At 56.6% G+C, this 25032-nt stretch overlaps 1 protein-coding gene across 1 annotated transcript in view; it reads left to right on the top strand.

Moving 5' to 3' along the window:
• Positions 1–25032, top strand: part of SPTB (spectrin beta, erythrocytic) — a 106295-nt gene that overhangs the window by 60246 nt on the left and 21017 nt on the right. The window contains exons 19-32 of the mRNA XM_045013853.1: positions 3080–3226; positions 4049–4312; positions 6167–6382; positions 6980–7069; positions 7385–7663; positions 12284–12414; positions 15909–16113; positions 16627–17001; positions 18453–18697; positions 19236–19374; positions 19936–20020; positions 20320–20516; positions 21004–21113; positions 22655–22733. Of these exons, the coding sequence (XP_044869788.1) occupies positions 3080–3226; positions 4049–4312; positions 6167–6382; positions 6980–7069; positions 7385–7663; positions 12284–12414; positions 15909–16113; positions 16627–17001; positions 18453–18697; positions 19236–19374; positions 19936–20020; positions 20320–20516; positions 21004–21113; positions 22655–22733 (2562 nt within the window). The remainder of the gene's footprint in view (positions 1–3079; positions 3227–4048; positions 4313–6166; positions 6383–6979; positions 7070–7384; positions 7664–12283; positions 12415–15908; positions 16114–16626; positions 17002–18452; positions 18698–19235; positions 19375–19935; positions 20021–20319; positions 20517–21003; positions 21114–22654; positions 22734–25032) is intronic.

A 25032-nucleotide genomic window follows, 5' to 3' on the forward strand; every position in this document is an offset into this window, starting at 1 on the left:
GGCGGGGTCGGGGGCGGGTGGGGCGTGAGCACCCACCAGCGCCGGGAAAAGTTGGCGCCTATGGCTGGATGCGCCGTTACTGCTGGCCAGGAGAGATGTTCTCCTGTTCCGTGACACTCCCTGCTTCCCCTGGGCGCGGCGGTCAGAATTAGAGCTGGAGGGGGGCATGCCGGCTGCTTCCCGGGAGCCGTGCGGATGGAGGCTAGCAGGAAGCCTGCCAGGCCCCCGCGTGGCACCGCCAGCCAGACAGTTAACGGCCCGGTCAATGGTGCTGACAGGAGCCTCCAGGACCCCTTCCTGTCCTCTGCACAGCTCTGTTCAGAACATTGCTTTGGCTGCTCATCAGGGTAGGTTTGCACCATGGATGAGCAGGGATGGACTCTCCCTTCATTGGAGCAGGCGTCCATAGATTTCATTTGAACCAGGGGGATCTACTGCCATTTCCATTGTTTCCAAACAAATTCCTGGAGGTGGGAATTCTAACTCTAATCTTCTCGTTTCAGTCCTGGCGGCCTTTTGCCCCTCTGATTCTTATTAGCCACAAGAAAGGCAGGTCCGGGTAAGGAAGAGGGGGCTGTCCATTTCCTTCTAAGCAGTTTACATGAGGCTCTAGGGCTTTAGAATTATTCCTGACAAGACGTAGCTTGTTTCTATGATCCTGTCTCAGGCTCACGGCAGACTCAAGCAGCGTTGCTGCATTGGTCACACCTGGGGCAGCTCTCCCCCCACAGAGCGATGGGCTCAGGCTCTCTGCAAACACAGGCAGATGTCATTGCATCAATCACACTTGGATCACATTTTCAAGTTTCCTTCACAACCATAATAGCACCTCCTGGTGTCTCTCTTCCACAAAAGTCCTCACTATTGTCCCCCTCTTTTTCATGCTCATCATCAAGTTCATCTTTTTTCCTCTTCTTCCTCATCTTCAATCGTACACTTGACAGATTTGGCCCCATTAGCTGCATTTTCAGTGGTAATGCTACAGAGCTGCGTCAGAGACATCCCAGAACAGCTTCTGCCTTCGAGTACGGTCACCTTCAGGGGTTCGGTAGTGGGCTGCTAATTGATCTGCTTCATAGCAAGTGTGGAGGATCGTTTTCTATCTGCCATCTGCTGCATATTAACTCCTAATGCAGACCTGGCAAGATGAGTAGCTGTGATAAATGACGGGCGGGGGGTAACTCTCTTTTATGGACCCCGGCCAGCCAGTTAGCGATAAAATTCCTCTTTGTAGCTGTTCTCTACTTGCTTTACCTGTAAAGGGTTAAACGTCTCACTGCTATGCATAGGTTTAAAAAAAAGTGAGTGGGCACCGGGCCAAAGAGCCAATGGGAAGGCTAGAACTTTTTTAAATTGAAATAAGACTCCCCTTTTGTCTGTCTGTGGTGTTGTCCCAGAGAGCAGGGACAGGGCTGGAGCTCATAGGCTTTAAGGTCAGAAGGGACCATTATGATCATCTAGTCTGACCTCCTGCACAATGCAGGCCACAGAATCTCACCCACTCCTGTAACAAACCCCTAACCTATGAGTTATTGAAGTCATCAAATCGTGGTTTAAAGACCTCAAGGTGCAGAGAATCCTCCAGCAAGTGACCCGTGCCCCATGCTGCAGAGGAAGGCGAAAAATCTCCAGGGCCTCTGCCAGTCTGCCCTGGAGGAAAATTCCTTCCCGACCCCAAATATGGTGATCAGTTAAACCCTGAGCATGTGGGCAAGACTCACCAGCCAGCACCCAGGAAAGAATTCTCTGTAGTAATTCATATCCCACCCCATCTAACATCTAAGCTTGTGCCAGGTATGAAAATCATCAGATCCTACCTAGACACTACTCATTTGAAACCCCAGCTATGTAAGGAGATCAGGAAATGTCTAGGAAGATGCGATTAGATTTATCTCATTTATTTCTTTATGGCTTGTGGGCTTCTTTGTGTTAACCCCCAGGTGCTTTTGTTTTGCTTGTAACCTTTAGGCTATCTTGATGCTTAATCCTTGTAATTGTTTCTTTTAAAACCTAACAAAAAGCCTAAGTTCCAGATGTATTTTCTTTCTTTTTGTTTTTAATAAAATTTACCTTTTTTAAGAACGGGATTGGATTTTTGTGTCCCTAAGAGGTTTGTGCACATGCTGTTTAATTAGCTGGTGGCGACAGCTCATTTCCTTTGTTTTTCTTTCTCAGCCCTTCCCCGGAGTGGGGGTGAAAGGGCTTGAGGGTACCGCACAGGGAGGAATTCCCAAGTGCACCTTCCAGGGCTCTCAAAGGGGGTCTGCGGTTGGGTGGTGGCAGCATCTACCCATCCAAGGTCAGAGAGAAGCTGTAACCTTGGGAGTTTAATACCAGCCTGCAGTGGCCAATATTAATTTTTAGAATCCTTGCGGGCCCCCACCTTCTGCACTTGAAGAGCCAGAGTGTGGAATCAGCCTTGACAGTAGCACAATCAACCTTCAAAGAAATCAGCTTGCCCTTGACTTCCTGCTTATGTTCGTATCATACTCTGGAAGGGCAGCGACTTTGTCTCCGATATTTTCATCATTTATTGCCAGTTTTTATTGCCAAAACCTTGAAGGAAAGGGTTAAGGATTTAATCTTCCAGCGACTTGAAAGGTCTGCCATTCACTGTTACTAATTCGAGGCAAGCTTCCAGCAAAGTTAGACTCCTCGATCTTCACTTTTATCGACTTGCTTTTCAACACAGAATCTAGAGCATGTTGGTTTGAGGACAGAATCTTTTTTTTTTTTTTTTTTTTTTGCATGGAGGGGTTGGATTAGCCTCATTGGTGTGTGAACTTGTCTCACTTGGGGCTAGCTGCTCTTGCATCAGGACAGGACACTCGGCTGGGCGCCCAGCAGCAGGTGGCGGAGAAGGGGTTTGAGGAGGGAGCTGACGGAGGCTAAGGGTGGCGTCCCCATTCCTCAGGCATACGCTCCAGCCAACATCGCTCATTGTTCTGCTGGTGTGGAGGAGGGGGCCGACAGATTTCAGGCTGGGATTTCCAGAGGTGCCTGAATCCCATAGGCTCCTCGGAGACACGCAGTGGTGGGGCTGGTGCTGTGACGTGTGCTCCCTTCCCTGCCTTTGCAGCTCACCCTTTGGATCGACGAGAAGATACTGACGGCTCAGGACGCGTCCTATGACGAAGCCCGGAACCTGCACAGCAAGTGGCTGAAGCACCAGGCCTTCATGGCTGAGCTGGCCTCTCACCAAGGCTGGCTGGAGAAGGTGGATGAGGTAGGTGACCTCCCGTGGGGGCTGGGGGAGCATCCTCCCAGGCCTTGCCGCGCCTCAGGCACCCGGCGCTGAGTGCACACCCGAAGGCTAGTGCAGGCCAGGCAGCCCATGGGCTGAGGTAGCCCCCAGCTCCCATCGACATCAATGGAATGGGGCTTTCAGCAGATGCTTAGCTTTAAGCACGTGCTTAAGAGCTGTCTCAGGATTGGGTGAGGCTGTAGCGGGTGGTGGGACGGAGGTAACACTGGGGCAGGAAAAAGGGAATGGGTCCTTGTGTTCACAGGGTTTCATTACTACCCCCTCTCTCACCAGCCACCATGGTACAATCCACAGCCCCCGCTCCTTTAACATGAGTGTCTTACAACATGGGAGGTGATTGCCGGACACTGGTGGGGTCTCAGCTGGACACTGTGCCCCGTTGCGGGCACCACACTTTAGGCAAGATGTGGACAAAGTGGAGAGGGTCATGAGGAGATCAACAAAAATGGTTTAGTTTAGAGAAGAGGAGGCTGAGTGGGGACCAGATAACAGTCATCAAATATGTACAATGATGTTACGAGCAGGGCGGTGATCGATTGTTCTCCGATCACCGCTGACGGGATCAGCTTAGCTTGCAGCAAGGGAGATTGAGGTTGGATATTAGGAAAAACTTGGGACTGGTTCCCTGGGGAGGGTTTGGAATCTCCGTCACTGCAGGTTTTTAAGAACAGGTTGGCCAGATGCCTCTCAGGGATGGTCTTGGTTTGCCTAGTTCTGCCTCAGTGCTGGAGGTCCCTTCCGGCCCCACATTGCTGATTCCCTTTTCCCCTGGCCTCTCTCCAGGAGGGGCGGCAGCTGAGCCGGGAGAAGCCCCAGTTTGGTGCGGTGGTCTCGCAGAGGCTGACAGAGCTGCACCGGCTCTGGGACAAGCTCCAGTCAACAACAGAGGAGAAGGCCCAGCATCTCTTCGATGCCAACCGCTCAGATCTGTACGCGCAGAGCTTTTCCGACCTGGACAGGTGGATAGGAGAGATGGAGACGCAGCTGCAGTCGGACGAGCGGGGCACCGACCTGACAAGCACCAACAGGCTGCTAAAGAAGCTGATGGTAGGTGGTGAACTCCCATGAGCGCTGGCACTGCGGGGGCTGGAGGGATGTCCTGCTGGGGAGGAGGGCGCATTGGAGACTGGCAGTGCTAGAGGACAGATCGCTCCGCAGTCACTCCTTCCCGTCTCTTGCCCCTGTGGCCTGCAGGGGCTGGGGCTGCAAAGACGAAGCATTCGGCCTCCCAGGTGGCGGGGGAAAGGGGTTCTCTGGCAGCGGCTTGCTCCACCCGCTCTCTTCTCAGCTGGCGGAGGAGACACTCGTCCTTGCCGGGAAAGAAGCGTTTGCAACCTCCATAGATGTCCAGCCGCTAGCGGGGGACAGACAGCGGCACGGCGTTAGCCTAGCTTAGATGCTGCCACTGGCTGGGGCAGCCTGTCCTGAGCTTCACAGATCCCAGCAGCTCAGATTCACTGTTACCGGCCTTATCTGTGCCAATCCACAGAGCATACGAGCTGGCAGTCACTGTTACAGAGGCAGCAGCTCATACTTTAGTTGAGAGGGCTCTCGTTCAATCGCCTGGGTCCCTTGCAATCCCTCCCTCCTGGGTAATACGAGCAGCCTTCCTCCAAGGGGATGAATCCTTCAGGGACTGGTCATTTGAAAACTCTTTTCTATTTTGTTTTTAATTCACTCTAACCCCGTATAAACATTCAACATGTGTGTATCCCACTGCCTCGTAGCAAGGTCTTCTCTGGGATTGAACCTATGGATCTAAAAGCAGAAGCTGGCACTGTCAGGCCAGGTCTGTCAGCTCAGAGGGACTAATAGACTCTTAAACCTATCCCTGGTCCAGCCACTACCAGGGGATGGGGAGTTGCACTGGGTTAGCTTGGGTCATGTTTGGAATTAGGAGCCATGAAGAGGGGGTCAGTTCTCTGGGAGAACTGGTTAGAAAACAGGCTTTTTTCCACAGAAAATTCTTTGAAAAAGAAATAAAAAGGTTTTGTCAAAAACTTTCCCACAGTAAAGTTCAATTTTTTGATGAAAAATCAAAGTCTGAAATCTTCAACTGGGAAATGTAGCTTCAGTGCCTCATGGGAGCTGAGTCTAGGTGCCTCATGCTCCAATATCCTCTATAAGCCAGGCTCCCTGGTTGGACTACACCTCCCATGATGCATCATGGTATCCACTAATAGCGCATGAGACAGTTACATCATGTGATGCCCTGCCCTTGGTGCATCATGGGAGATATAGTCTGGCCAGACAGCCTGGTCCATAGAGGAAAATAGGGATGAGGAAAATGAACTACAGTTCCCATAAGGCACTGCAGTGGGCTCTCTGAATTAATATATTTCAGTTTGAAAAACTGAATGCCTTGCAATGAAAAAACAGGTGTTTTTTGTAGAAAGCAAACAGTTTTCGCAAAAAAATTAGTTTAGTCAAAAACCCAACTTTCTGTAAAAAAATACCAAAAACAGGTAACAACCAAATGTTGTTTGGTGATTATCTGATTTTTACGAGGAAACAAACTGAGAAGTACAAAGAGGTGAACGATTTATGGCTTCCCTACATTTCCGAATACCGCATGCTTCACGGGATCCCCAACAGAATTATGCGATGATGCAATTTCACACCTTGTCAAAGCTGCAAGTACAAACCCAGGCGATACTGCAGAGACATAACATGTTGGGGTGGGGGTCAGAGTAACAAAATAGGAAAAGACGTACATAAGTAGGGAAAGGAGGGCTCTAGGGAGGTGAGGGGAAAGGAGGAGAGATTTGGGGGTCTGGCGTTCTTTGAGCAGCATCAACGTGCTTTATCCAAACATCTGTTGATTCCGGTGGCTGTTGCTGCGGCCGTGGCTGGATGCCATCACCTGGCTGGCAGTAGCAAACGTCAACCCTTTGCTTTCAGAGACTCGATGAGCAAGTGAGCACGCGGAAGAGAGAGATGGAAGACCTGCTGTCGCAGGCCCCTCCACCCAGAGGGGACGTGCACGAGGCCGACAGCAAGCAGCAGAGCATCGAGAGAAGGTTCCTGGATCTCCTGGAGCCCTTGGGGAAGAGGAGGAAGGAACTGGAGTCATCCAGAGCCAAGTACCAGCTCAACCGGGATCTGGCAGACGAAATGGTGAGCTCCCTGAAAGGCCACGTGCGCCATCTGCGGCTCCCGATGCTCCTTGCCTTCCCAATAGGCCTTCTGCGCAAGCCTCCCAGTCCCTTGCGAGCGTCTGCTCCAGTGCCCTGGGTGATACAGCAAGGTCTTGTACATAATTTATTAGGTGTATTACGGTAGCTCCTAGGCGGTCTAGTCATGGACCAGGCCTCTGATGTGCTAGGTGCTGTACAGAGACAGAACAAAGGGCAGTCCCTGTCATGCAGAGCTTCCATTCTGTCTCTGGTTGCTGCTCGGTAGTGAATAGTGTGAAGGAAGGTCCCAGACCAGCTCCCGGGAACAGGGTCACCGCTCTGACAGGGGGTTCAGTGGCCCGGGATGCCCGGGACTCATTGCTAGAGTGAGCCCTGACAGGGCAGGGGCTGGGTGCAAGGGGCTGGCACTGAAGCTTGAGTGGAGTCTGTTGATTGCCTGGGCAGAGGGCTTGAGTGGGCAGCTTGCCACACAGTGAGATCGCGAGCCCGCTGCGCCCCATGCCATGCTGCGGCCTCCCACCGCCCTGCCTGCCCCTCGGCCGCAGCTGCTCCATTCTCCTCTGCTTCCGTCTTGCAGCTCTGGGTGCAGGAGAGGCTGCCCCTGGCCAAATCCACTGACCACGGCACCAACCTCCAGACCGTGCAGCTTCTGATGAAGAAGAATCAGGTGAGTCTGTCCATTGCTGGCTGCTCATTCCAAGACTGAGATCAAAGCTGGGCAGCAAAAGGCTAAGGGGGCCTTTCCAGAGGCGTTCAGGGTGCTGCAGGTACAGGACGTGGCTAGGACCTGGCCTCAGATGCATCCCCTAGAAATCTGGTGACACTCACCTTGACAAGCCGCGTAAACTGAGGCTTTCAGCCCTAGGGGATTTGGACACTCATTTTCCATTAAAACGAATGGCATCCCCTCCGCTGGGCCTTCATGGTGCCCGCGGGGCAGCGGGCGTGTTTCTGGGCGGTGACGCAGGCTCTCCCCCACCAGACGCTGCAGAAGGAGATCGAGGGCCATTCCCCGCGGGTGGAGGACGTCCTGTGCAGGGCCGAGCGCACGGTGGCGGCGGCCGAGGGGGACTGCAGCGCCGTGGAGGAGCAGCGGCGGGTGCTGGAGGAGTCGTGCAGCACGTTGCAGGAGGAGACGAGGAGGAGGTGGCGGCGGCTGCAGCAGGCGAACGAGGCCCAGCAGTACTACCTGGACGCCGGCGAGGCGGAGGCCTGGATCAGCGAGCAAGAGCTGTACGTGGTGGCTGATGAGAAGCCACAGGTGAGACCAGCTGGAGCTTAGCCATAAAACACGCAGAGAGCAGGCACGGTCCCGCCGCGGTCAGCGAACTGGGGTCTGGACGATGGCCAGCACATCGGGGGTCGCCCAGCTCAGCCCAGCGCTAGGGTTGGCCCCAGGTGTTTCTCAGGGAACGTCTGCACTGCGGGGGGTGCAGCACACGTAGACGCAAGCCAGCTACTGTCACGGGAGCAGTGAGTCCTCAGGAAAAGGCGGAAGGTTTACATGAGCTGAAGAGAAAGCGGAGTGTGGCAGCTGCTGGCGTGTGTATGCCAGGTCCTGGGCAGGCGGGGCTGGGCCAGGCTGCCGCAGCGTCACCGTTATTGTTTTCCTACAGGAGCTTTCCTCTCAGGAGCAGCAGAAGGTCCCTAAAAGTGGGGGGGCCAGTGGCACCCAAACTGAGGTCCCGTCCCCCTGTGTGTTTCCCCTGCTTCCTGCTACGCCTTCTCCCCGAGCCCCGCCTCCACGCTGCCCCTTCCCAAGGCCCCACCCCCACACCACCCCTTCTCCCCGAGCCCCCACCCCCGCACTACCCCTTCCCCTGAATCCCCACCCCCACACCACCCCTTCTCCCCGAGCCCCCACCCCCACACTACCCCTTCCCCTGAATCCCCACCCCCACACCACCCCTTCTCCCCGAGCCCCCACCCCCGCACTACCCCTTCCCTGAATCCCCGCCCCCACCCCACCCCTTCTCCCCGAGCCCCCACCCCCGCACTACCCCTTCCCCTGAATCCCCCCCCCCCCACCACCCCTTCTCCCTGAGCCCCCACCCCGCTATACCACTTTCCCTGAATCCCCACCCCCACACCACCCCTTCTCCCCGAGCCCCCACCCCCGCACCACCCCTTCTCCCCGAGCCCCCACCCCCTCCAGACCCCTTCCCCGAATCCCTGCCCCCACACCACCCCTTCTCCCCGAGCCCCCACCCCCGCACTACCCCTTCCCCTGAATATCCACCCCCACCCCACCCCTTCTCCCCGCCCCCACCCCTGCACTACCCCTTCCCCGAATCCCTGCCCCCACACCACCCCTTCTCCCCGAGCCCCCACTCCCGCACTACCCCTTCCCCTGAATCCCCACCCCCACACCACCCCTTCCCCATGCCCCACCCCCACACCACCCCTTCTCCCCGAGCCCCCACCCCCGCACTACCCCTTCCCCTGAATCACCACCCCCACCCCACCCCTTCTCCCCGCCCCCACCCCACCCCTTCTCCCCGAGCCCCCGCCCCCGCACTACCCCTTCCCCTGAATCCCCGCCCCCGTGCCGCCTCTTCCCCGCAAGACCTTGCCCCCAGATCACTCCTCTCCACCTCTTCTCCCCCCCTCGCTCACCCTTACAGCCATGTCCCTCTGACCCCCCCATTCCAGCACCCCTGTTTCCTCTAGCTCCCATGCTGCAATCACACCTCCCTGCTGCAATGCAGACCATCCCCATGAGCCCTTGTGGGACAGTGGCTCCACATGGGGTAGACGGTGCTCTCAGGTAGTCCAGCATATCTTCTTTCTCGCTGCCTGGCTGGTGTCTTGCTCTGGGTCAAACTGATCCTCAGACTTGAGGATGGGAAGGAATTTTCCCCAGGTCAGAGTGGCAGGGACCTGCAGTGGGGCAGGCATGGGAAGGGATTGCCTGGCACCTCGGCCTCTCCTGGGGCGAGGGGATGAGTGTCCATGCAACAGTAGTTTAGTCTTCTTAGGACTGAAAAGCTGTAGTTTAACTGAAGTCGTGGGGCTCAATCCAGGGGTGTCTGGATGCACTGTCGTGCCCTAGGCTGTGCAGGAGGTCAGACAAGACAGACCCTTCTGGCCTTGAACTCTCTGGAACTCTGTGGCCCACCTCTCTGCAACACAACCACTGCATGCCCCAGGGGCGGGACGAGCCGGCCCAGAGCGATGGTGGGTGCTCCGCGGCACAGAACAGTCATGGAACACCTGCTGTCGCTGCACAGTAGGGGCAAGATCCATCTACGGCTCAACCCCCCTGGGCCGTGTCATCAGCTGTGTTTGCACGTGGTATCCGTTGAACTGCCCAGCGCAGTCCCCAGGCCTCCTCCTACAAATGTTGGCACCCACCAGCAGCTCCCAGGCCATGCCGGTACCAGGAGGCTGCTACGGTCTGGGATTTGGTGTGCTCTGACTCCAGAGGCTTCCGTTGTGTTTGGCTGCAGAGGTGACTCGCTAAGCTTTGCAAGGCTCCGTTTGGCCCCATGCTCTGGCCTGCTGAGCCATGTTTGCATTCCAGTGTTACTCCTGGGGGAATTCTGCACCAATACACACAATTTTGTTCCCCACAGAAAATACATTCTGCCCAAAAAGTGCTGCAGTTCCACCTTTTGCCCACCAGAGGCCACTGTGGTGCCAGAACAGCCAGCCGCTGGCTACATTCCTGCTACTCACTGTTCTGGCACCACAGTGACCTCTGGGGGTGAAGGGCGGAACTGCAGCACTTCTCAGGCATAAAGTATTTTCTGCAGGGAAAAAATTCTGCGGCTAAACATGAATCCTGCACGTTCGCGGTAGTGCAGAATTCTCCCAGGAGTAAAATTCCATGTGGCTTTGCTGTGCTCATGGCTTCATGACTGTGTGCCCCAGCCTACTCAGGGCACTCCAAGGCGTCTCTCTGCATGCACGTGAGTCTGCATCTGAGATGGGTGTGGCTCCTGCCTTGTGTACATAGCTTTCCGCTCTTCAGCAACGGACACGTCTTGCTATGGGTCATAGCTGTAAGCAGCAGTGACTCCAGTATTGCCAATTCTGAGCGTTCCAAACTCCCGAGTTTGGCTTAAAAAAATCCTGCTATTTTAAATGAAAGCTGAGATTCTCCCATAATCACGTGACTCCAGGAGCTCAGGCTTGAGGGAAAGCACCAAATATCATGAGCTTGCAGGATAGCACTGTGACGCCGGCCTTTCCAATCTGGGAGGTGCTTCCCCTAAACATCGGCCTCGATTTTAAAACAAATTTGTACACACAAATCGGTTTTCAAGATAAGGCGGGGGGGGGGGTGTGAGGGAATCCCCCTTCTCACATCCCTGAATCTAACCATCAGCAAAGAACACTCAGCCCAGGAGGAGGCTGCACAAAGGTGACTTTAATTCACATTTCTGACCTCCTGATCCTGGGGTCCACAGAGGCTCGGTGTAAGTTAGCCATAGGGGCCTGTTTAAGTCACAGCAGTCTCCCTGGGCTGCCCTCACATCGCTGTGTGCCCCAGCCATGGCATGCTCCCTATACCGGGGCCTGTGAGGGGGCTCTTCAGAGGACAGCCTGTGTAACCCATGCCTGCTGGGCAGGGCACTCTGTCCCCCTCTAGTTGCATCTAGTCGAGCTAGAGATTGGTGAGTCTGCTACAGCCTTAGCTAAGAGCCACATACACTAAGCTGCAGCAGTCCCAGGTTCTATCCTGCCCACCGAGAGAACCCTCGCCGAGCCAGGGCTTTGAGAACCCATTTCCACTGCTTCCGTCCTTCCACCTGGTGCAGAGGCCAGAGCAGGGGGGAGGCGCTCCGCTTGGAGATTTAGGCTGTTTCCCTCCGCGCCAGGTCCGATCATTACCTACAACAGGCTGATTTTGTCCTGGCCGAACATTGTGGGGTTGTTTGTGTGTCACTGCCATTGAAAAATGCCCAGCCTGGGTGTGGTCCGCCTGAGACCAGCTGGCTGGTCCAGGAGCGCGATGTAACACAGAGAAGTCTGTAGATGCGTAACTAGGTACTTAGTAGATCAGGTGCCAGCAGGTGGTGCTCCACAATACGCACCTTTGTTCCTGGGCTTTGTCAGAACAATAAGAATGGTTCAGCATCTGCCAATCCCAATCATGAGCCAGGGCCCCCAATATCATGAGATTTAAAATAAATACTAAGTGTTGGCCAGGGGAGGTAGGGTGGCTTAGTGGCCAGCATGTTGGGTGGGGACTCAGGAGATCTAGGTTCTATTCCTTGCTCTGCTGCAGGGTGACTTCCCCTTTCTGTGTCTCAGTTTCCTCTTTGTGCAATGGAGATAATGATGCCAACCTCCCTCATACAGCACTTTGAGATCTACTGATGATGTAAGCTGGGTGGCAGCACTGTTGTTATTATTTCAGTTGCCTGCTGGTTTCTAAGCTGGGAGGGTCACACTTGGCTCATGATTTCCAGCTTTTCTCCATTACCACGGGTGCTAGGAAACGCTCTCCTGAAAGCTGGGTAATCACGTGACTCCAGGAGCTGGGGATTTACGAAAAAAACATAACTATTGTGCAGTTTGGCAACACTGGTTGCTATGGCCATGTACTGCACGTAGCTTCCCGAGTGCAGCAAGACCCGCACACTCTTAGCAAGAGCACCCCAAAGGGAGGTTGCAACTCCCCTAATTGGAAATGGCTGGGACTAGGCAGTATGGCAGGAATCCTGCGCTTGGCACTAGTTTGCGTGGAGGCCAGAATGGCAGGCGCCCCTTTGAACAAGCGAGGGCCCAGTTCCCAGCTTTGTCTCCTGCGTTCTGCCCCGACGTCTGGCCAGTGCGGGGCAGTGGAGTATCAGAACCAGAATGTTTACCCAGGTGCGCGTGGGCTCTGGCAGCCCCCCCGCCTTCCCCTGGTGCTAACCCTGTCTGGTTGCAGGATGAAGAGAGCAGCATCGTTATGCTGAAGAGACATCTCCGCCAGCAGCGCACCATGGAGGATTATAGCAAAAACATCAAGCAGCTGGCTGGCAGGGCGCAGACGCTGCTCTCCACGGGCCATCCGGAGGGGTGCGTATGAGCCGGGCAGGGGAGCCCCTTAATACTGACCCACCCATCTAAGGACAGTGGGGTGGGAGGCAGCCTGCCTGCCAGCTCTCACTAGCTGCTTCGATTCCTGCTCCTTGCGCCCATAAACGTGCAGGGACTAGCACCCCCCCGTCGGCTCTGCTGTGTAGGTTCAGAGTACGTCTACGTTACAGCTAGAGGCAGATATACATGCATGATCCCTGTCCGAGCTAGCACCCTCCAGAGAGCAGCGTGGCCATGGCAGCACAGCAGTGGGATGGGCGAGTCGCAGTGTCGCACGGGATAGCACTAGGGGCGGCTAGCCCCTCCTGCTGCCCGTGCTACCGCAGCCATATCGCTATATTTAGCGGGCTAGCTCAATCAAAGCTAGCGAGGGTAAATCCACCAGAGCTGGGAATTATCCGTTCCCTCGGTGTCTACCCGGGAGTGTCCGGCTGCACAGACGGGCAGAGAGACAGCCAGATGGCAGGACTCCCGTTCCACTCAGAGATGCCCAATCCAAGGCCTTTGGCTCCTGGCCTCTACCGCGTGGGCTAAGCGCAAATTCGTCCCACGTCATATTAAGGTTCCATTTGTAAAGGGTTAATACATGCTTGGCCAGTGAGCAGGCTGTGTTGCAGGTGGCTATAGGCCATGTCAGAAGGTCTTATAAATCCTGGGTATAAACCGTGGCTGTGAACTGCCTGCTGGATTCTGTAACAATCTACATCAGCTGATGAGCCGTTCATAAAACCTCAGCACATCACACACTGACTCACCTCACAGGAACTGTTTATAAAGGGAACCTTCCTACGCAGAGTGACCAGCAACTCTCCTTGGGATCCCTGGGCCCAGCTGCTAGACGGGATGCAGGGTAACTAGCATGTCGGGTAGCTCTGAAGCAGAGGTTTGGCTGGGATGTCGGGGGTTACTAAATATTCTAGCAAGTTTCCCTTTAATGATGCTGTTTGCTGGGAATGCCAGACTTATTGTTGGCATTACAGTAGCATGTAGAGGCCCCAGGTGAGATCAGGGCCCCATGGGGGCCGGGCGCTGCACAGACACAGTGAGAGACAGGCCCTCTCCCAGCTGAGATCAGGGCCCCGTTGTGCCAGGCGCTGCACAGACACACAACGAGAGACGGGCCCTGCCCCGAAGATCTCACATTCTAAACAGACGGGGGTGGGAGGGGAAATAGAGTCACTGAGAGGGGAATGGACTTGCCCAAAGTCACCCAGCAGGTCAGTGGCTGATCTAGGAATTCAACCCTCAAGAGGCTCAATCTATTTAGCTTAACAAAGGGAAGGTTGGTTAAGGGGTGACCTGATCCCAGTCTGTACGTACCGAGGTGGGGAACAAATATTAACAATGGGCTCCTCAGTCCAGCAGAGAAAGGCCTAACAGGATCCGGTGGCTGGAAGTTGAAGCTGGACAAATTCAGACTGGAAATAAGGTGTCAGTATTTAACAGTGAGAGTAATTAGCCATTGGAACAAAGGTGGTGGTGGATTCTCCATCACTCCCAATGTTTAAATCAAGATGGGATATTGTTGTACAAGCTCTGCTCTGGTTCAGCCAGGAATTAATTCAGGGCCGGTCTCTGGCCTGTGTTATACGGGAGATGATCACATGGTCCTTTAGGAGGTGGAATCTATGAGCCCAGATCTCCTGACTCCCAACCCAGTGCCATGCCGTGCCCCCTGGGCCACGCTGGCTTTGACTGTCCTGAACACAGCTGGTTACAAATTCTCCAACAGACACAGTTTCCCTCGGGAAATTATTAGTAATTTGTATTATCGCAGCACTGAGGAGCCCCTGCCAGGGCCCAGGCACTGGGCAGACACGGAAGGAAAAGACAGGCCCTGCCCTGCTATTCTGTTGAAACTGAGGCTTAGGTTACACTAGGAAGATTTGCCAGCATAGCTGTGTCAGCTAAGAGTGGGAATAGTCAGCAAAACCCAGCCAGCGAAACCTCCAGTGTCGGTGCAGCTAAGCTGGGAGACAGGTGCTTCGGTCAGTTTAGCTGGTGTCATCCGGGGCAGCAGGGAAGTCTCTGTTGTGTGGACCAATGGTTCTCAACCAAGGGTATGAATACCCCTGGGGTACGCAGAGGTCTTCCAGGGGGTACCTTATAGTCCATTCATCCAGCCCATACTTCTTTAACTTGCCGGCAAGAATACTGTGGGAAACCGTATCAAAAGCTTTGCTGAAGTCAAGGAATAACACATCCACTGCTTTCCCCATATCCACAGAGCCAGTTATCTCATCATAGAAGGCAATTAGGTTAGTCAGGCATGGTGAATCCATGCTGACTGTTCCTGATCACTTTCCTTTCCTCTAAGTGCTTCAGAATGGATTCCTTGAGGACCTACTCCATGATTTTTCCAGGGACTGAGGTGAGGCTGACTGGCCTGTAGTTCCCCGGATCCTCCTTCTTCTCTTTTTAAAAGATAGGCACTACATTAGCCTTTTTCCAGTCATCCGGGACCTCCCCCAATCACCATGAGTTTTCAAAGATAATGGCCAGTGGCTCTGCAATCACATCCACCAACTCCTTTAGCACCCTCGGATGCAGCGCTTCCGGCCCCATGGACTTGTGCTCGTCCAGCTTTTCTAAATAGTCCTGAACCACTTCTTTCTCCACAGGGGGTTGGTCACTCCTCCCCATGCTGTGCTGCCCAGTGCAGCAGTCTGGGAACTGACCTTGCTCATGAAGACTGAGGCAAAAAAAGCATTGAGTACATCAGCTTTTTCCACACCCTCTGTCACTAGGTTGCCTCCCCCATTCAGTAAGGGGCCCACACTTTCCTTGACTTTCTTCTTGTTGCTAACATACCTGAAGATAAGCAGGCTACATAAAAAGCACTAGCGAAGTCAGTGCAAACTAAAATTTCATACAGACAATAATGTGTTTATACTGCTCTCTACTATACACTGACATGTAAGTACAATAGTTCAATTCCAGTCGATTTATTTTATCATATGGTAGTAATGAGAAAGTCAGCAATTTGTCAGTAATAATGTGCCGTGACACTTTTGTATTCTTATGTCTGGTTTTGCAAGCAAGTAGCTTCTAAGTGAGGTGAAACTTGGGGGTACACAAGACAAATCAGACTGCTGAAAGGGGTACAGTCGCCTGGAAAGGTTGAGAGGCACTGGTGTGGACAGTGCTGAAACGTTCTCTGTGCATGTGTGGATTTCGATGACATTTCCTTTTGAAAAAGAATGGGAACATCCTGGTTTGATCCTATCAGCCTGAGCCATCCCGAGCCCTCGGTTTATCTGGGATTGTATTGTAAGTTATCGTATAAAAGACGTTGTTTCTAAAGGTTGAAATTGGGACAGTTCAGTTTCCCCCAAGCACTTTTTATTTTAACATTTTCTGTTGTGGGAAATTTGGACCCTTGGTTTGGTTCCAATTGGGAACGCCAATGTCTTCCGAACCACGGGGCTCCCGGCGCCACGGTCCCTGACCTGCCTGTTGTCTGTACCTCCCAGGGAGCAGATCATCCGGCTGCAGGGGCGGGTGGATAAGCAGTATGCGGGGCTGAAGGACCTGGCGGAGGAGCGCCGGCACAGGCTGGAGAACATGTACCACCTGTTCCAGCTGAAGCGGGAGGTGGACGACCTGGAGCAGTGGATCGCGGAGCGCGACATGGCCGCCTCCTCCCAGGAGATGGGGCAGGACTACGACCATGTCACTGTGAGTTAGCGTGCCGGGGAGAGGGCACGGCTTGGGACACGGCGCCGCGCCGAATGCACGGCTGCCCCGGCCTGGGACGCCTGCCTGGCGTCTGCATCGTGAGGCGGGAGCTTTCTGTAGCCCGGCGGGGCGGGGGATCTTTCTGGAAAGAGGGCAGTAGGGCAGCCTGGCCATGGGGGCAGAGGGAGGAGGAACGCTCCCAGGGCAAGGGGTGGGGGTGTACAGAGCACACACCGAGGATGGGGGTGGGGAGCTGTACGGAGGAGCATGCCCACGGTGTGGTAGGCGCGACAGGGGGTATGGAGGAGACAGAGGTGGATTACTGTTCTGTGGGGCCCTGGGCCAGAGCAAGAGGGGGCCCCACCACCCACATCCCGGTGCTCCTACCGGGGAAATGGGGTCAGGGCGGGGGGTTGGAGTGGATCAGGGTTCGGGGCGGCCGTTAGCCATGGCCCCGTTGCTAATCCGCCCCTGGGAGGAGAGCGCCCCTGGTGAGGACTGTTTCTCCGCCAGCTGCTGCGAGAGAAGTTCCGGGACTTTGCGCGGGAGACGGGCAGCGTGGGGCAGGAGCGCGTGGACAACGTGAACCTGGTCATCGAGCAGCTGATCGACGCTGGCCACTCGGAGGCCGCCACCATGGCCGAGTGGAAGGACGGGCTGAACGAGAGCTGGGCCGACCTGCTGGAGCTCATTGACACGCGCATGCAGCTGCTGGCCACATCCTACGAGCTGCACAAGTACTTCTGCGATGGCACCGAGATCCTGGGGCTCATCCAGGAGAAGCAGCAGGAGCTGCCCGCGGAGCTGGGCCAGGACGTCCACACTGCCGAGTCCTTCCACCGCATGCACACGGCCTTTGAGCGTGACATCCGCCTGCTGGAGGGGCAGGTACAGCTCCCCCGCTGCAGGAGCTCAGGGCTCCTAGAGCTCCGGGGGTCTGGGATCAGACTCCTCTCTGCCACGATAGAGCCCCTGCCGGCAATGCCCTTGGGCTGCCTGATTGCCAGCCGCTCCCGTCACAGCAGCGCCCTGGCTCTCTGGGGAGCGTTTTCCCTGTGCTCTGATTAGCTGGGGGAAATGAGGGGCCGTGTCTGCCCTGCTCGGGGTTCGCTAGGCCATGCTCCGCTTCCACGTGTAGGCCACGTAGGTGATGCATGGATGACAGGGCCAGACGAGCCCACTCTGAGCTCCTGTAAACTAGCCAGAGAGCCTCCCCCAGGGACCCCTGCGACCAGCCCAGAGCACCGGGCTGAGCTGGAGCAGAGCTTCAAGAGGGATGATCCAGCCTGGATTTATAGATGCCAGACCAGGGTCGGAGAACCCGCCCGGCCCTGGGCAATCTGGTCCCTGCTAAACATCTGCATCTCATTTCAAACTGGAATGTTGCTGACTTCAGCTCCCAGCCGCTGGCTCTCGCTTGGATGGCGTCAGATCAGCAGTTCTCAGACTTCAAGTGGGTCGCGACCCTGTTTTAATAGGGTCACCAGGGCTGGTGTTAGACTTGCAGCCCTGGGTGGGGGGCTCAGGTTACAGGTCCCCCCCACATGGGGTTGAAGCCCTTGGGCTCCACCCCCGCCGGGGGCGATGGGGCTCGGGCGGGCTCAGGCTTCAGTCCTCTCCCCTGGGGTCGTGTAGTAATTTTTGTTGTCAGAAGGGGGCTCGCGGTGCAGTGAAGTTTGAGAACCGCTGGACTAGCTTACAGAGCCCCCTGCTAGCAGAAATCTCCTGCCCAGCCCGATAGAGCAGGATCGAGGCAGCTCTCAGCCTTCTCTTGGATAAACTAACCAGCCTGAGCCCCTTCGGTCTCCTGCCGCACGGCCGGTTCCCAGACCTCCCATCGCCCCAGAGCTCTTTTCTGAGCCCTTCCCTGGTTTTCAACATCCATGGAGCAGGGTGGGCACCATCTCCAGGAACGGTGCCACTAATGCCATACATAGAGCCACCACCACCTGCCTGGTCCTACTCAATATTCTCACGTTCATCCTCCCAGCTACAGCATCGCCCTGGCAGCTCACGGTGAGTTGCTTGTCCAGTGTGATGCCCACGTCCCTTTCAGAGGCCCTGCTTTCCCGGTTCTGTGGGTGGGGGCTGCATTCCTTGTTCCTAGATATAGAACCTTGCATTTGGCCATATTAAAATACATGTTGTTTGCGTGTGCCCAGCTTACCAAGTGACCCGTCCTTGTTGTTATTTACCACTTTCCTGTCTCTGTGGGATCCGCCCTGTCTGACAGACGGGAATTGTGATGGGACTCCCCAGTCTAGAACTACAGGCAGCTGGGGCCCAGCAGTCGTGGCTTTCGCCCCCTTGGCCACGTTTCCCTGTGCTCTCTCCGGCAGGTCCAGCAGTTCCGGGAAGTAGCAGCGCGGCTGCAGACAGCCTATGCGGGGGAAAAAGCCGACGTGATCCAGAGGCAAGAGCAGGAGGTGGTGAAGGCCTGGAAGGCCTTGCTGGATGCCAGCAGCGGGCGGCGGGCACAGCTGGTGGACACGGCCGAGAAATTCCACTTCTTCAGCATGGTCCGGGACCTCCTGTCTTGGATGGAGAGCATCACCCGGCAGATCGAAACCCAGGAGAAGCCCAGGTAAATCGCCACTGAGGGGGAATGGCCCACACAGGGTCCGACATGCCCCGGCGGCGTCTCTATTCCCGGCTTTTAAATCCTCACCTGACACTCATCAGAGGCCGAGAAGCAGCCCTGAACTTGGCAAGTCTCCCGTTCTGTAGAGACTGGGTGACCCTATTTCCCATGTGGGGCTAGCCTGAGCCCTTCCTCCCCGTGCGTGGGGCTGGCCCGAGCCGCTCACTCGAACCCACCTCCCCACACAGGGCTGGCCCATGCCGCTCGCCCGAGCCTGGCCTCTCCCACCACGCAGGGCTGGCGTCACTGCTGACCCGAGCCCTGCCTGCCCCCTGACCGAGCCCTGCCTCCCCCCTGTGTGGGGCTGGCGTCACCCCTCACTCCCCCACATGTTCCACCGTACCCCACTTTTTTTTTTTTTTTGGCAAAAGTGGTCATTTGTCCCGTTTGCTGTTGCCAACTGCCCACTCTTGCCAAAAAAAGTAAGGCCGGCCGGGACAGGGCTTAAAAAAGGGACTGTCCTGATCAAAACCCTATGCAGAGATGTCTCGTCCGTGGAGTTGCTGATGAAATACCACCAGGGGATCAAGTCTGAGATTGAAACCAGGCAGAGGAGCTTCACCAGCTGCGTCGACCTGGGGAAGAAGCTGCTGCAGCGCAGACACCAAGCAAGCGCCGAGGTGAGGAGCACGGTGCCTCACGCTCTCATTTGCCTCTATAGGCAGGGCAGCCTAGCCCGACTACATCTCCCAGGGTGCACTGTGCCCGCATTTCCCACTGTGATCCCTCATGGGAGAGGTAGTCTGGCTGGTGAGCCCAGCCCACCACGGACAATGGGAGCATGGCGCTCCCAAACTACAACTCCCATGAGGCACCGCGGCAGCATTGCTGAATGGAAATATTTTGGTTTTCCGGGTGCGTTTTTTTCATCAAAACCGCACCATTTTCCATGGAAAATGTACATTAAAAATGAATTTTTTTTCTTTCCATCAAAACTTTCCATGGTGAGTCCCTCCCGCCATTTCCCGACCCCGCGGTGGAGGTGTCATCCCTCGTTCAGAGCCTGCGAAGTGCCCAGCGTGTCCTGGGTGCTCCGCGTAAAGCAACATCTGATGGAGGTTTCCCGCCTGAGGGCCCTCGGGAGCAGCACGAGGCAGATCTGTGCAGCCAGTTACAGAGACACCCGCCGGAGCCGGGAGTGGAAAACGCTGTGGTTATTTCTCTCCTCTCTCCCCTTCCAGATCAAGGAGAAGCTGCTGCAGCTGACGGAGAAGAGGCGTGAGATGCTGGAGACGTGGGACAGACGCTGGGACTGGCTCCGCCTGTGTGAGTGCCACATGGGCATGTCGGTGGTGGGGCAGGGTCGGTGGGCACCAGGACTTCACCCAGACCTCCAGGTGCTTAGCACCCGCCTGGCCCCAGCTCACTGAGCTCTGTGAAATGGGAGCTCTGGAAAATCTGGCCTGTCGGCTGCAGCAACAAATCATTTATAGGCAGATCCCGGGAGAAGGGGATGGGGAGAAGCATTGGCTGGGGGAGCCAGCCAGCCCCAGCGCAGAGACTGGCCCTGCTGCCCCCCGCCTGCTGCGGGCGTGTAACGCGCCCCTCTGCTCTCTCCGCGGCAGTGCTGGAAGTGTGCCAGTTCTCCAGGGACGCCTCGGTGGCCGAGGCCTGGCTGATCGCCAAGGAGCCGTACCTGGCCAGCGGCGACTATGGACAGACCGTGGACAGCGTCGAGAAGCTGCTGAAAAGGCACAACGCCTTTGAGAAATCCACCACCACATGGGAGGAGCGCTTCGCCGCACTGCAGCGGCTGACCACGGTGAGCGCATCCCGGGCCTGGGTGAGCGGGGCGTCGGCAACAGGGATCGAACCGGGGAACCTCAGCAGCTTGGATTCCAGGAGCAGGCCCCCCGTGAGCTGCCACTAGAGGGGGGCAGAGAGCCCCACCGCAAGCAGAAGCTGCACAGGGACGGCAGGGCGGATCCCTTGCCCGGCTGGGGCAAAGCTGGGCATATTCCCGGGTGCTTTAGCCACGCCGGTTATCAGTGATCCCAAGAACAGGGCTTCCCCCACTTCCCTCCAGAGACCACCCCCCTGCCTGGCACGTCTCACTGAGGGGGAATCTCCCCCGGACGCCGTCATGACACTGGTGGTAGCGCTGCATCCAGCCTCCCCCTAGCCCTCTGCTCTCCCTTCCCGGCATTCCCACCCTTCGCCCACAGCTCCCTGCCAAGCACTTGGACCTTCTGCCATTTGCAAAGCTTTAAATAACCCCCCCCCACCCCTTCCCCCAAATCCGTTTCCAGCTGGAGTTGCTAGGGAAGCGGAAGCTCCAAGAGGAGTCCACGCAGCCTAAAGCCACCCGGACCGTCGACCCCCAATACGACTTTGACCCCGGGGCTTTGGAAGCACTGGAGTAAGTGTCAAGCTTGCCCGTTTCACTGCACCTGCCACCTTCCCTTCGGGCCTTCGGGGGGTGATTCTGCACCCGAGGAGGCAGCGGGAGTCTCACCAGGTCCTGGGGGTATCCCAGACTAAGGAGGATGGGCTAGAGAGTTAGTAGCCAGCTGCCAGCAGGGGATCCCAGCATGCCTTGGGCTTGGTTTGTTGGTCGGCTCCTTGGGGACAGGGGGAGAAAGAGGGTCAGTGTGGGGTTTGGGCGGAGAAGGGGGCGCCAGTGTTGGTGTTTGGAGGGTTGAGGGGAGCCAGTGTTGGAATTTGGGGTGGAAGGATCGGCGCTGGGGGGTTGGGTGGTGAGAGCGGGGCCCTGGCTTCACACTTGCTATCAGGTCACCTGGGAGTCGGCACCAGGGTCTGGAGGGAGGAAAGGGGGGCAGGGGGGCAGTGTCAGGAGTCTGGGGGGTGGAAGAGGGGGTGGCACCAGGGGGTGGGGGAGGAAGGGGGGGTCAGCTTCAGGTGGTGGCACTGGGAGCCAGGGGGAGTAGTCAGGGGCGTGGAAGGGGGGGCAGTGCTGGGGGCCAGAGATGTGGAAGTGGGGGCAGTGCCGGGGGTCAGGGGAGTGGAAGGGGGATGGTGCCGGGGGTCAGAAGGGCATGGAAGAGAGGTGGCTCCGGGGGAACAGAAGAGAGGGCTGGTGCTGGGGGGCAGGGAGTGGTGCCTGGGGTCAGGGGCATGGAAGAGGGCAGTGGCAGGGTCAGGGGCATGGAAGGGGGGCGGTGCGGGAGGCGGGGAGGGACGGTGCCGGGGGTCAGGGGCGAGGAAGGGGGACGGTGTTGGGGGTCAGGGGCGTGGAAGGGGGGCGGTGCGGGAGGCGGGGAGGGACGGTGCCGGGGGTCAGGGGCATGGAAGGGGGACGGTGTTGGGGGTCAGGGGCGTGGAAGGGGGGCAGTGCTGGAGGCGGGGAGGGACAGTGCCGGGGGTCAGGGGCGTGGCAGGGGGGCAGTGCTGGAGGCGGGGAGGGACGGTGCCGGGGGTCAGGGGCGTGGAAGGGGGATGGTGTTGGGGGTCAGGGGCGTGGAAGGGGGCAGTGCCAGGGGTCAGGAGGGCGTGGAAGAGAGGTGACGCCGGGGGGGACAGAAGAGAGGGTTGGTGCTGGGGGGCAGGGATTGGTGCCTGGGGTCAGGGGCATAGAAGGGGGGCAGCACCGGGGGTTTGCAGCCCCAAAGCCGTCACTAAAACCCAGCCCGGGTAATTGTAGCTGCTGGCTCAGGTCTCTGGGCAGCATCAAAGGCAGAAGAGATTCCTTGGCCACGCTGGCTAAGCTGCTTGGTGCCATCGTTTGTCACGCTACAGGCCCCAGGAGAGAGCTGAAGAGCCCAGATCCGGAACAGCCATTTGCGACTCACTTCACTCGAGAAACGCCCAGTCTCAAAAGCATCAGATTCAGAATAACGTTGGGGATTCTGGGCCAACCCTTTCCACAGCAAATTACGGGCCTCTTACGCGAAAGAAAATGCCCAAATTCCCTCTTTTTAAAGGGAGTGTTATTTGCCGTAGGTCTCAGGAAGAAAAAGAGAAGAAAACGGGGGTAATTTCACAGGACCTCTCTGAACCTGCTACGGGAGATTCATCACTGGTCAGTTACCAATTTTAGTTTTCTCCTTCCTGGACCCACCCCCCGCAGCTGCATAATTCCCCGGGATTTTTTATAAAGCTCTTTGCAAATTGTTTCCTTTCTGCCAAAGCCTGTTAACAATGTGCCAATGTTTCCCCCTGACAAAAGCCTCCTGTTTTCTTATTTGCTTTGTGTTCGTTCATCCCCCAAGTCCTTCCCTCCTCTGCTATCAATGAAGCAGGTGGAAAGGTTTTTGTACCACGCATTCGTCCGTTGTTTCTTGAATTAGTTTAATAAATGTTCACGTTACAAATAATTTACTGTTCACCCCAAAAATATCCACACGTTCACACATTCTTATTTTCCACCCCCAGAAAATGCTATTTTTTTAACCCAGCAGGAATTTCCCCAACGAGCAAGGGGCGTAGTTTGCCAGGTTCACTCGTCGCGGGGTGGATCTGTCCCATCTGATACATCGGTCACCCATTTGGATGGGGGAAGGGTTCGCTTGCCCACCGTTGCCCTGCTCGAGCAGAGGGTGCGTGCGTGTGGCTGAAAGTCTCAGAACCGGGGTCAGCTGACACAGCCTTGCTGGGTTCGCGCTGTGAGGCTGAAAATATCAGCCTAGAGGTTTGGGCTCAGGCTGGAGCCCGGGCTCTGAGACCCGACCCCTCACTGGAGAGGGCTCCAGGCCAAGCAAAGGGCTATTTTTAGCCCAGTCGCATGAGCCTGAGTCAGCAGACCCAGGCTCCGAGACTCTTTGTCATGGGTCTTTTTCTGCAATGTAGACAGAGCCTTAGCTCCAGAGACGTTAAGGGCAGGCAGGGCCATTGGATCATCCCTCCTGACCTCCTGTGTAGCCCAGGCCAGAGAATTCCGCTCCGTTACCCCTGTATTGAGCCCAATCGCTTGTGTTTGGCCAAAGCAGATCTTCCAGAAAGGCCTCGGTCTGGATTCGCCATCTCTCGATGTCTTCAATCCCCCCTTCCCTGGGTAGCCTGTCCTAAGGGTTAATCCCCTGCAGGTTAAATGTCAGTGGAATGCAGCCATGAGCTCCTGTCCTGCCTTTCTCCACCCTGTAAGCCCCCGGAGGAGGAGGAGGGCCGTATGCATAAGCTGGTCTGGAAGGGTGCACTGGGAGGCCCCCTCGCTCCCCGCGCTGCCGGCATGTGCGGAGAAGCAGCGCCCCCTTGGAAAATGCCTTGTCTGCCAAACTCCATCCGTTCCAGGGGGCGGAAGGGCGGGGAAAGGGGGTGCAGTGACAGCCGCTTGCACTGTTCCACCCAGCCAGGCCAAGACTGGGATTGCCGGCCTTGTGTCGCCTGGCGAATGCAGGCTGCGTGGGTGCTGCTTGCTCTCGGGACATACGCCGGGGGAACCCCAGGGAGGGAGGAGCCCTGCCCCCATGCTCAGCTCAATGTCTAGTCACCTTGAAACTGGCCAGGACAAGCGAAGAGGTTAAAGCTACAGGAACACCGAGACTAATATCCTAGCGTTGGGGCCTACGACTCAGGTCTCCTGGGTTCCACTCCCGGCTCCCTGCGGGGTCGCGGGCAGCTCATTACAAAGCCGCCGGCTGTTCCCTAGAAGCTGATTTGCTGTCTTAGGCCCTGTCTCCACTAGAAACGCACGTCAGTGCGGACACTTGCTACAGCGACAGGAGGGGCTCGCCGGTTGCTGGAGCTAATTGAGAGGCGGGCGTGAGGTTGATGGTGTAATGACGTTGCGCAGGAGGGCGGATTTTTCACACACCCCGAGCGACATCGCTGGCTCCACCTGCCGTTTTGGTGTAGACCTGGCCGTAGGAATGTCAGTTACAAGGGGTGATTTCTTGGTGACGTGTCTCTCCTGGCTAAAGCCCCGGCGCATGGGCAGTTATATGGGCGTAAGAGTCTGCTGCCGCTGCACGTCCTTTGCTCAGGGAACCGGCACAAACCCTTTTGAACTGGGTCTCTGCTAGGGGGTTTGCCAGGCCAGCTCTTCCCATCTGGAAGAGCTGGGCAGTCTGGACACCAGCCACCTCCCTTTCCAAGCTGCCTGGCTCACACCCCAGTGCCCCCGGGGCAGCAGGAGGAGCTGGGCAGGTGCGTGAAACGTAAGGAGGACGTGGACACAACCGGGGCTGGGATGGTGAGGGAGGGGGGAGCCTCAGGTGGCCCCTCGGTTCCCTAGGGACGTGCAGAGACTAATTGTGCTCATCTAGTCTGACCTCCTATCTGCTCTACGCCCGTGTGCAGCTTGGTCGCAGCAGGACCCACCCCATAGCAAGTGCCCCTGGTCTCCCTCATCGCACCCCCCCCCACTGGGGGAGCCGTTCACC

The sequence above is a fragment of the Mauremys mutica genome, chromosome 4, assembly GCF_020497125.1.
Source record: "Mauremys mutica isolate MM-2020 ecotype Southern chromosome 4, ASM2049712v1, whole genome shotgun sequence".
Taxonomy (NCBI): Eukaryota; Metazoa; Chordata; order Testudines; family Geoemydidae; genus Mauremys; species Mauremys mutica.